The sequence below is a fragment of the Nematostella vectensis genome, chromosome 15 (assembly GCF_932526225.1).
Source record: "Nematostella vectensis chromosome 15, jaNemVect1.1, whole genome shotgun sequence".
In the NCBI taxonomy this organism is placed as follows: domain Eukaryota; kingdom Metazoa; phylum Cnidaria; class Anthozoa; order Actiniaria; family Edwardsiidae; genus Nematostella; species Nematostella vectensis.
The window spans coordinates 4,198,238-4,209,910 of NC_064048.1; the positions used below are offsets into that span (position 1 = coordinate 4,198,238).

At 43.1% G+C, this 11,673-nt stretch overlaps 2 protein-coding genes across 2 annotated transcripts; both read right to left on the reverse strand.

The window, feature by feature from the left end:
- Window positions 1-406: 406 nt before the first annotated feature.
- Window positions 407-2,766, reverse strand: LOC5515686 (5-hydroxytryptamine receptor 1D). Its single transcript, XM_001635753.3, has one exon. It carries the CDS (start codon window positions 1,814-1,816, stop codon window positions 647-649), a length of 1,170 nt encoding a protein of 389 aa, XP_001635803.2. The 5' UTR covers window positions 1,817-2,766; the 3' UTR covers window positions 407-646.
- A 101-nt stretch (window positions 2,767-2,867) lies between these two features.
- Window positions 2,868-10,859, reverse strand: LOC5515650 (inactive C-alpha-formylglycine-generating enzyme 2). Its single transcript, XM_001635754.3, has 7 exons — window positions 10,486-10,859; window positions 9,947-9,991; window positions 9,394-9,544; window positions 5,851-5,906; window positions 5,506-5,590; window positions 3,536-3,689; window positions 2,868-3,147 (listed from the first exon to the last, which is right to left on the reverse strand). The coding sequence occupies exons 1-7, from the start codon at window positions 10,816-10,818 to the stop codon at window positions 3,069-3,071; spliced, it is 903 nt and encodes a 300-aa protein (XP_001635804.3). The 5' UTR covers window positions 10,819-10,859; the 3' UTR covers window positions 2,868-3,068.
- Window positions 10,860-11,673: the final 814 nt, after the last annotated feature.

Consider the following 11,673-nt stretch of genomic DNA (forward strand, 5'->3'; position numbering starts at 1 on the left):
TTAACAGATTTTAACCGATGAAAATGCATACTCTTTCAAACTTGGTATTTTGCTGTGATGCAAAATATAGAGGCGCGGAAATATAGGTGAGTAGCGAGCCGTTTCATTGGCTAACACTTTAATGATTGAAAATCACACCACCACTTCGAAAGGCGCTGATCAATCATAAAGCAGGCCTCGAATTATGGGGGGGGGGGGGGGGGGGCACGACACACAAACGTTAAGAAACATAAGGGGGCACAGCCACGCCCCTACTGGTCATTTCCTTATAATTTTGAAAATATTATGGGGGGGGGGGCACGTGCCCCATCAAAAAAAATATGGATAATACAGGAGCAAGAAAGTTTTTTTTCCATTAAAAAGACCGACTTTTAAGGGCAACGTATTGGCTTTGTTTCAATATTTTGGTTTTGTTTTGTTTTAATATACTGGTCCTATTTCAGTTGTTGACTACTACTTTTTTTTTATTTTAATCGAAAAAATAAAGTAACCTGAAATTCAAATTTAGCGAAATTAAGTACCCTGCAAACAATTTTTCTCTGCGATCGCGAAATTAAAGACCCGCGAACTACAGGTCTACACATTTGTTGCCTGAGCCAGACAAAAAGATATCAACTGACGACTTTGCTTCCCTGAAGAACAATCATCAGTTAAAAAATCTCCTCCCCAGGCTCCGTAACAGAGTAGAACAGGCTTCCCGCAACTCACGCACGCGCCAGCAATACACTAGCGGATTCACAAAGCTACTTAAAAACTGCAGAGTTATCAGGACATAGAAAGCGGCTACCAAAGACAAGGAAGGATTGGGATTCACTCTTAGAAACAGCACCACCACCCCAAACGGGAAATAACAAAATAGTGACGTCCCGATTACATAACCCATAGTGACAGCTAATTTTGTTTTACGAGCTCTGACTGGTTGCTGGGCCGTGATAGGCTTGGGACGAGTGATATTTGGCTGGTCTTTGGCAGATTGTTGGCAACTGACGGCTTGACTACATGTGCTGATTGGCTTACTGTTGATGACTGACAGTTTCTGATCAGAAACTGGAAAATCTTCCTTTTCTTTCCTTGCCTTTTCTTTCACTTTACTTAAGAATTGCAAGTTCAAGGAGCCTCTATGATTGACATTAGCTTCACGGTCCCCTATCGGTTGTGGCCCGGTGTGCTCGACAGGCGTTAATGTCTTTATTTTAGTCACGTGATACCGAACCAGCCAAAAAATCCTGAAATATGAAATCGCGATTACCACCAAACAAACAAGCCACGTGACACCCAAAACACTTTCGACCAACAGCATTGCTGTTCGCCCCGGAGTGACCATCGGGATAGCCACCATAATTGTCCAATAAAGCCAGACAATTATTGAGACACTGGAGACGCGTCGAATGGTGACTTTAGATGGGTAGCGGAACGGGGAATAAAGAGACAAGTAGAGATCCAAACTCACTAAGGCCATGGTTGATAAGGACACACCAATAACTGTAACGTTCAAAAAGGTCAGTGCGTCTATGACGGCGCAGGTGTTGCCTTCAATCAACAAGTAGACAACAGCTAGTGGCTGAAGCAGAACGCCTACTAAGCTGTCCGCGAGAACCAGCGAGAAAACCAAAACGTTGGTTGGAGTGTGCAGCAACGGTGTTTTCAGGATAGCAAAGAGGATGAGCGCGTTAGAGGCAAAAGTAGCGGGGCTTGTTAAGCCGTTGATAACCGACAGAGCACAATCCAACGCGAACAGGCTAGCGTAGTTCGCCGGCGTTATTGTGTGATGGCTCCAATAAGCGCATTTGGTGAAGTCTACCCATGAATTGTTCATAGTTTTAAAGGATAGAAATGACTATTGGAATGAGGCTACGTCGAGAGTTTTCCGTGGGCCACGGTCTACTCAACACAACATTAAAGAGGAGGTGCGGAGGCCAGCCTGAGAAATCTTACATAGCTTTGTGATGTTGATCATCTGGACGGCTTGCTGAGATGATCGTAAGGAGTCGACCGCCATTTCACGACGGTCTTGTACTATATCTAATTAATGCAAAGAATCCATTTCCATCGACTAATTCAGACAAGTAACAGAAATACTTTCAATCAAATATCCTCAATAAAGTATCCGACTTCAATCATGGATTGTTATTTTGAAGTTTTTTCGCAAATAGATCATTGTTTTTTCAGATGTCAATGGTGAAGGAGAGATTGATTGGCATTCCTTAAACTCCTTAAAGTAGATGCATCTTCACTGATATAGTCCCTTTGATATAGGAGCAAGGCTGGTGGTAAAAAAGTAATCCCTGGATCTGGTGACTACCTGAATTAGACTTGATCACTTGGTCAGATATTGAGGAGAGCAAAGGCTATAGCTTGGAAAAAACCTTTGTGTGCGATCGAGGCATACCTTCTATAAAAGACAGCGAACATAGGCGGCGAACAAGGTTCTATTTTCGACTTCTTGAGTTCTTTAAAGCTCCTCCAAATGCTAGACAAGAGAAGGTGTCTTAGAGATAAAAAACGCTTCCAATTAAGGTACCAAAATATCAATCGTACAAGCAAAATTAGAAAGTTGATTAGACCTCCCAAAGAAGGATATTGAAAATGCCTTAGAGATAAAAAAATAAAAACACGCAAATCAAATGAGTCCGCAAATCAAATGAGTTTTTGGCAAATAAGAATGGAAACTTAATATTTTCCAGAGAAGGATATTGAAGGAAATGTCGCTCCATTCTGCGCGGAAATGTCGCTCCATTCTGCTCGATGCTTCCAATTAAAGCCACCAACAAATCAAATAAGAGTTTGAAACAAAATAATAAGAATACAAAGTGTAAAACTTATTAGGTTTACTTTTAATTTCATAAAAAAACTGAGGACCAATCTCATATGGTTTGATTTTGTTCCTTTTTATTTGATATCTATATCAAATTCTTAAGTGATTTATAAAATACTTCCGAAGCTATCCATAGTTTCCGTCCGCCAAATGAATTTGTGGATTTTGAATTGCTGCAAAAATACAAATGCTTTTTTTTATTGCAAAATATCTATCATAAATTTCGCTAGAATCCAGAGCTATATTCCCGTAACTAAAGTTCATCTTTAGATAAACTCCGAGCGCATCTGAATGAGATATTATCTGAACCTGCATCGGCTGTATTCCCCATTCTGAAAAAAAAATATAATAATATAAGGAAAAAAAATAAAAGCAAAAATCAAAGAAAGCCAAAAATATTTCTTTATGGGAACATTTTCGATCAAAAAAATCATCCGAAAATAAACAATATAAAAATACACAAAATACAAGTTTTTTTCCACAATACAAACACTTTTCGTGTATTACTGATACTGAAAATGAATACTTTAGAAGCCAGTGATTTTTTTACTGTTGAACTTAGATATAAAGATACTCGATAAAGTAAATCGATGTCCTACTGTAATTAAACTGAAATTGCGTCAAAGGGAATTTGAACGCTTGAACAACGCGAAAAGGCTGCTTTTGCCCCAAATAAAGATGGAGATTATATGGCGATGACAATGATGACAAAGCAAATACCTTGTTGTCACGCGTGCCTTGTGATTAAACTTTCCATCTCTTGAATCAATGTATGATCCTCCTCGGAGGACAAATTTTTTCTCTCCTCTACCCTCTGGGGATTTGAATTCATCCCCCACCCATTCCCATGCATTGCCTATCATGTCGTACATTCCTGTAAATACGAAGGTCGATCTGCATCAGGGATATCCTCCTGCGCAGAGCTTTCTGTGTCGCTCGTTTACTTTGCTCCACATCAACCTTATTCCAGAAGTTGAACTCTCTTTGCGCTCGCTGAAACGAGACGGATTTCGTGTCTCCGGAACTGACCAATCACAGTGAACCTTCTATATCTTCTCAGTGGCTAGATCCAGACCCCGCCAACCCCCTTTCTCCTTTCGCGGACTCGAGTCGGCTGAGCGTGTGTTCAGTAAAACACCACAGAGAAAAGCTCTTTCCAAAAGATAGTTCTACAATGTTAACATTCCTCGAATGTAAACTACCCACATACTTTCCGTATCAGAATGGTTTGCCTTGTTACTGTCGAATCCGTTGTATCGCGACGCCGCATTTTCAAAACATCGATTTGTTTTTGTCTTTTGGGATTTTCTGTTCCGCCAGTCAAATTATTCTAAAACAATCAGATTCTTGCCATCTCTCGCCTAGTGCAGTTGCCTGGCTTTCTGTCGCGACACTGTCTGGTTCTCGTCCAGTGGATAGCCAGGGAAGTGCACAAAGCGAGACTCTGATTGGCTCAGAATGGTTTTACTGAAGGAACAGAAACCAAAACAAATCGTGTTTTGAAAACGCGGGTCGCAATAGAACAGTAAAAAAATATTTGCTAGTGCCGTTGGAGGAGTGTTGCAACTAAAAGGAAAAAAAAAGAGGTGTATGATGTTATCTGCCCGTAATAAAAGTCTTGTTAAAAAAAAAAAAACTAACGGAAAGCAGCGGTGATATGCCTTCTCCTCTCGCCATCGTTTTCCGTGGTTAAACTAAAATGGTCAATCTATTTTTAGTGTGTTTCTTAAACGGTATCTGATTGGCTACTCAGCCTCTATTCTGAAACAATGGGGACGCGAAATCCGGCTCGTTTCATCAGAGGTTGATGTGGAGCAAAGTAAACGAGCGACACAGAAAGCTCTTCGCAGGAGAGTACAACAGGTAGGGATGTTGAAGATATAGGGGTGGTGCTGGAATATGAGGATAATGGCGACTGTGAGACAAGTTTATTGTTCACAATGTTGTACAAAACTTGTCGCCACCACCTATAAAAAGCACTCTGTTAAAACTCCACTGCCTGGCATTAAAGAAACATGGATCCATGCTATAATGATTGATTAATACAGGCCCGTAGCCAGGTGGGGTTCGGGGGGTTCGGACGAACCCCCCCCCCCCCCCCCCCCCCCCCCCACCCGGCTTAAAGTTCCGCTCAGAGCAAACAAACAAACAAAAAACCTTGGCTGGATATACCGTGCACATCAATATGTCTTTAAGATAACTATGAAAATCTTTTTTTAACATATAGCGATAATAAATAAGATAATTATTTTAAAAAACATTTTAGATACAAGATTAAATTTATTTGAAGTATTGATTGCCTAATGTAATAAGGCGAGGAGAGGGGTATACCGGAAATTTGAGCTGCTCAAATGAAAAAACGAAACAGCCCGCTCAAAATTCTGGCTAAGAGCCTGTAATAGCAATGGCGATGATAATGGAGTTAAAAACAGATGGTAATCTGGAAATGATGATGCTAAGGACTTACCATACTTAAAATAGTGTGGTGATGATGATGATAACAGTTGATGATGATGATGATGATGATGATGATGATGATGATGATGATGATGATGATGATGATGATGATGATGATGATGATGATGATGATGATGATGATGATGATGATGATGATGATGGTGATGGGTGATGGTGATGGTGATGGTGATGATGATGATGATGATAACAGATGATGATGATAGTCACCTTACCATAGCTATTCTGTGGTGGATAAGCATTGACTGGAGCCAACCAGTCATATCCATCTAGCTTAGTGTTCTCGCCAGGGAAATCACCCTAAAATGTTTTCGAATAATTACTTACATGAAACATCCACAAATGTCATGATTTGCATCATTTCTCCCTCCTCCCCCCCATTTCTTGCAAAAAAAAAACAGCTTGAATTTTACAACCTTTTTTACACTTATAGGTAAAGCACTGAGGGGGGGGGGGGGGAAAGGGGATCATCAACGACAAATTATTAGTATCATCATGTTACGATTATTATTAGCAAAAAATGAGCTAATGTAAAAGAGTGGCTATGCAAACATACAAACCTGCCATATATTCATCCTTTTCTCTTCAAACTTTTTCCCCCAGGGATATACTTGCCCTGCAAAGAAAAACAGGACATTGAGCAAATCAAGTGGGTTGTTACATATGATCAGGGGCGTAGCCATGGGGGTTGCCTAGGGCCCCCCCTCCTTTTTAGCAGCCATAAATACAGTAAATGTATGAGGCATTATTTAAAATACAGGAAAATGCCTTGAGTCCTTTTTGGGCCCCCTCCTGTTAAATATCCTGGCTATGCCGCTGATGATTGCCTGGATATATCAAGAAGGCAATAACCGGTTGTAAAAAATTAATTGATAAGTCTAAATGTAAGAGCTGCTAAAAATAATGATAGGACTAGCAGGACTGGTAGTTCCTCTGATAATTTTCTCTCTCTATGTCTTTCTGAATCCCCTTTATAATCATTTATTTACACTTCAACACAGAAATATTTGAAAAGCACAGCCAATACAGAGTGTGATTTTGGCTCTAAAATTGGAAGTGTATATTGATCACTTTATTGTAGTTCTCCAAGTTTTCATCATCAATGGCAAAGTCAACTACCAACTTTTGGTGAGCCATATTTTATACTCTCTGGTAAAAGAACACTACTATTTGGGTATTTTGATTGATTTGATGACTTAATTACATGTACAGTAAACTTTAGACTTTTAGACTTGCTCAAAGTCGTTAAAAAAATTGAGGTTTAGGAGCCATTCTCGCTTGGTCGCTTTGCGACCTCATCTCGCTTCGCTCCCTGATTTATTCTACTATTATACTGACTCTGAGGTTTACTTGGAGCAAGTCTAACGTCTGATTTGAATAAGTATTGATAAGCTTAGCGGAATGTAACTAAGGTTTCCTTGGAAAATGCATCAATAATTCTTAATAATCTTTATTATTATCATTGTAATAATAATAATCATCATCCCTCCCTTGCAGTCCCCCTAGCATCTCTATCATCTTTAGTCCCTCCCTTGCAGTCCGCCTAGCATCTTCATCATCCTTAGTCCCTCCCTGGCAGTCCGCCTAGCATCTCCATCATCCTTAGTCTCTCCCTTGCAGTCCCCCTAGCATCTTCATCATCCTTAGTCTCTCCCTTGCAGTCCCCCTAGCATCTCCATCATCCTTAGTCCCTCCCTTGCAGTCCCCCAAGCATCTTCATCATCCTTAGTCCCTCCCTAGCAGTCCCCCTAGCATCTTCATCATCCTTAGTCCCTCCCTGGCAGTCCGCCTAGCATCTCCATCATCCTTAGTCTCTCCCTTGCAGTCCCCCTAGCATCTCCATCATCCTTAGTCCCTACCTTGCAGTCCCCCTAGCATCTCCATCATCCTTAGTCCCTTCCTTGCAGTCCCCCTAGCATCTCCATCATCCTTAGTCCCTACCTTGCAGTCCCCCTAGCATCTCCATCATCCTTAGTCCCTCCCTTGCAGTCCCCCTAGCATCTCCATCATCCTTAGTCCCTCCCTGGCAGTCACCTAGCATCTCTATCATCCTTAGTCCCTCCCTTGCAGTCCCCCTAGCATCTCCATCATCCTTAGTCCCTACATTGCAGTCCCCCTAGCATCTTCATCATCATTAGTCTCTACCTTGCAGTCCCCCTAGCATCTCCATCATCCTTAGTCCCTCCCTTGCAGTCCCCCTAGCATCTCCATCATCCTTAGTCCCTACCTTGCAGTCACCCTAGCATCTCCATCATCCTTAGTCCCTACCTTGCAGTCCCCCTAGCATCTCCATCATCCTTAGTCCCTCCCTTGCAGTCCCCCTAGCATCTTCATCATCCTTAGTCCCTACCTTGCAGTCCCCCTAGCATCTCCATCATCCTTAGTCCCTACCTTGCAGTCCCCCTAGCATCTCCATCATCCTTAGCCCCTACCTTGCAGTCCCCCTAGCATCTTCATCATCCTTAGTCCCTACCTTGCAGTCCCCCTAGCATCTCCATCATCCTTAGTCCCTCCCTTGCAGTCCCCCTAGCATCTCCATCATCCTTAGTCCCTCCCTTGCAGTCCCCCTAGCATCTCCATCATCCTTAGTCCCTACCTGGCAGTCCCCCTAGCATCTTCATCATCCTTAGTCCCTACCTTGCAGTCCCCCTAGCATCTCCATCATCCTTAGTCCCTCCCTTGCAGTCCCCCTAGCATCTCCATCATCCTTAGTCCCTCCCTTGCAGTCCCCCTAGCATCTCTATCATCCTTAGTCCCTCCCTTGCAGTCCCCCTAGCATCTCCATCATCCTTAGTCCCTACATTGCAGTCCCCCTAGCATCTTCATCATCATTAGTCTCTACCTTGCAGTCCCCCTAGCATCTCCATCATCCTTAGTCCCTCCCTTGCAGTCACCCTAGCATCTCCATCATCCTTAGTCCCTACCTTGCAGTCCCCCTAGCATCTCCATCATCCTTAGTCCCTCCCTTGCAGTCCCCCTAGCATCTTCATCATCCTTAGTCCCTCCCTGGCAGTCACCTAGCATCTTCATCATCCTTAGTCCCTCCCTTGCAGTCCCCCTAGCATCTTCATCATCCTTAGTCCCTCCCTGGCAGTCCGCCTAGCATCTCCATCATCCTTAGTCTCTCCCTTGCAGTCCCCCTAGCATCTTCATCATCCTTAGTCTCTCCCTTGCAGTCCCCCTAGCATCTCCATCATCCTTAGTCCCTCCCTTGCAGTCCCCCAAGCATCTTCATCATCCTTAGTCCCTCCCTAGCAGTCCCCTTAGCATCTTCATCATCCTTAGTCCCTCCCTGGCAGTCCGCCTAGCATCTCCATCATCCTTAGTCTCTCCCTTGCAGTCCCCCTAGCATCTCCATCATCCTTAGTCCCTCCCTTGCAGTCCCCCTAGCATCTCCATCATCCTTAGTCCCTACCTTGCAGTCCCCCTAGCATCTCCATCATCCTTAGTCCCTCCCTTGCAGTCCCCCTAGCATCTCTATCATCCTTAGTCCCTCCCTTGCAGTCCCCCTAGCATCTCCATCATTCTTAGTCCCTACATTGCAGTCCCCCTAGCATCTTCATCATCATTAGTCTCTACCTTGCAGTCCCCCTAGCATCTCCATCATCCTTAGTCCCTCCCTTGCAGTCCCCCTAGCATCTCCATCATCCTTAGTCCCTACCTTGCAGTCACCCTAGCATCTCCATCATCCTTAGTCCCTACCTTGCAGTCCCCCTAGCATCTCCATCATCCTTAGTCCCTCCCTTGCAGTCCCCCTAGCATCTTCATCATCCTTAGTCCCTCCCTGGCAGTCACCTAGCATCTTCATCATCCTTAGTCCCTACCTTGCAGTCCCCCTAGCATCTCCATCATCCTTAGTCCCTACCTTGCAGTCCCCCTAGCATCTCCATCATCCTTAGTCCCTACCTTGCAGTCCCCCTAGCATCTTCATCATCCTTAGTCCCTACCTTGCAGTCCCCCTAGCATCTCCATCATCCTTAGTCCCTCCCTTGCAGCCCCCTAGCATCTTCATCATCCTTAGTCCCTCCCTGGCAGTCTGCCTAGCATCTCCATCATCCATAGTCCCTCCCTTGCAGTCACTGGCCATCATCCTTGGTCCCTACCTTGCAGTCCCCCTCTGGCAGCAAACTCCCACTCTGCCTCAGTGGCAAGACGTTTCCCTGCCCAATTGCAGTAGGCAGTGGCATCGTTATAACTTATGTGCACAACAGGATAGTTCAACTTGTCTTTGATTGTTGTCCCAGGACCTCCTGGCTGATAACGAATGTTAAACAAATCAGTAGACTATAGTTGATAGAAGTCTGTGCTCTTTGGAGGATCTGAGTAACATAAATGAAAGGGGATCTGTTTATGTACACATCACTGAGCAAGAGGAATCCTGGACTATGCTTAAAAAAGTATGGTGTAGAAGGGAAGACCTAAAAGTTTTTTAGAAAAGTCTAGAATTGCAACATGCTTTTCATGAGTGAGATGAGTTCTTAAGAGACTCTCACTCCCACAGACTGCAAACAAACTACAGTTATTAGCTATGCTGAACATTTGAGCAAGATATTAAGGGCCTGTAAAACATAAACTTTTCGGTTGCAATTTGTCACACAATGTAGCATGCACGTTTTCAAATGCATCTGTCCTAACTACAGGATCCAAATACATTACCTGTCTCCAGTATGCTTTGTTGACTGGAATCCACCAAGGAGCACCCTAGAAAAGCAAACCAATAACAATTGACAGTTGTGCACGGGAAACCCTAGTCTGCTGCAGTGCAGCTGTCCATATAGTGTCAGTCTGATGAAGACGGCTGCATAGGACACAATCCCTTTACTGCACTAAAAAATGTGTTGCAACAGTCCCTCTGCTGGATTAATCATTTTTCTCCACACAAGAAGCCTAACTAAGATATAAGAAGAAAACAGAATTAAAAAAACATCCGCTTGCTCCCAAGGAGGAAATACCCACCACTAATATATGTTTTTTAATGTAGCCTTAACGGAATGCTTTGGTTTGGTGATTCAAGCAAGTTGCTGTAATTATTTGGCCTGCTGTGCTCAGGGGCCTATAGATTTCCAATATTGGAGAGGGTGGGGGGAGGGGGGGGGGTTGTATGTTGACAACTAGATCTAGGTAATACCTTGGGCCACCTGTGTCTTATTCACAATCATGATGTTCTAACTAAAAAGTTCTTAACAATTTTTTACCTGAACTGACTGAGTCACTTTAGAGCGGACATTCTCAGGCACGAAAGTATGAAATGCAAAACTCCATCCAAACTTTTCAGCCTCAGTCTTGAACTTCTTAGATCTCACAAATGCTCGGAATAGTTCGTTAGTTATTGGATATCTATCGATAGCGAAAGCCTTCACTCTCACATCTCTGGCGGGATTTTCGCCATCTTTGCCATCCCCCGAGTTTGTTCCCATACGGAATATCCCACCAGAAAGCTTGACCATATCTTCATGGCTAGCCACATATAGTGAATTTAGGTAAAGATTAGTTAACACAGAGAATAAAACAGGCCTTGTAAAATACATGGCGAATTCTTTGTTGCAGTGAAAATTATCTTTTGTCTTGCATGGGATTCCTGTGGTCTACTTGACACAGTCTTACTCTTTTTATTTTGGTTTACCTGTGGTGCGTGACACCTCCACAAATAAAAGTTCCATTATTTTACGTACAGTAATATATTTTGCTATTACTACCTTGAGAGTTTTTAAGGCATGACGGTTTCCTAGTTGGGCTGCAAAGATGCAGGAAAAGCATATTTTCCGGTTTCCTGTACGCCAGGATTCAACACAAGAAATATATGTTATAACCAAATTGCTGGGAACGATCTCCAGGTACAACGAACAACCTACTAAGCAAGCTGATAAAAATCTAACCACCTCCGAAAGAACAAAAAGTTTTTTTATATGCCTTTGCAGTATCTCCACGGGACGTTTGTTGTCGGATTTGGCTACATACCAAGTAATCTTTGGACTTTCGGCCGTTGGGGGTGGGGGGGGGGGGGGGGGGGGGTTGCGGTCGCACCTCATGTATGGGTACGGGCCTGCCCTGATATAAAAAAAACGTAAACTTACAGAACATCATGTCAATAAATTCATCGAACTCAGCTTAGACACCGACGCATATAGAAACTCGTTCTTCTGTAAGACCGTAAAAGAATGGAATAACCTGTCGACAGCCACTCTGGAATCCACTTCTTAAACAAGTTAATTTTGCCGTAATTTGATTATTTATTTATAATTTTTTTGTGATTTTAACATCGTTGCCTTAGTTTTGGTCTCCTTTTTTTTATTAATTTTTCTAAAATTTTCCTCCAAAATGTCTTGCCTGATGGGTAAACCCCCATTACAAGGACCCCCACATTTAGATGTAGATCTCTCGAA

Excerpts from the sequence above, each read along its gene's own strand:
- LOC5515686 (XM_001635753.3), bottom strand. The coding sequence starts at position 1,816 with ATGAACAATTCATGGGTAGACTTCACCAAATGCGCTTATTGGAGCCAT.
- LOC5515650 (XM_001635754.3), bottom strand. The coding sequence starts at position 10,818 with ATGTATTTTACAAGGCCTGTTTTATTCTCTGTGTTAACTAATCTTTAC. Across the intron at positions 9,545-9,946 it reads ACAAAGCATACTGGAGACAG|CCAGGAGGTCCTGGGACAAC; the intron begins GTAATGTATTTG and ends ATTCGTTATCAG. Across the intron at positions 3,148-3,535 it reads AAGGCACGCGTGACAACAAG|AATGGGGAATACAGCCGATG; the intron begins GTATTTGCTTTG and ends TTTTTTTTTCAG.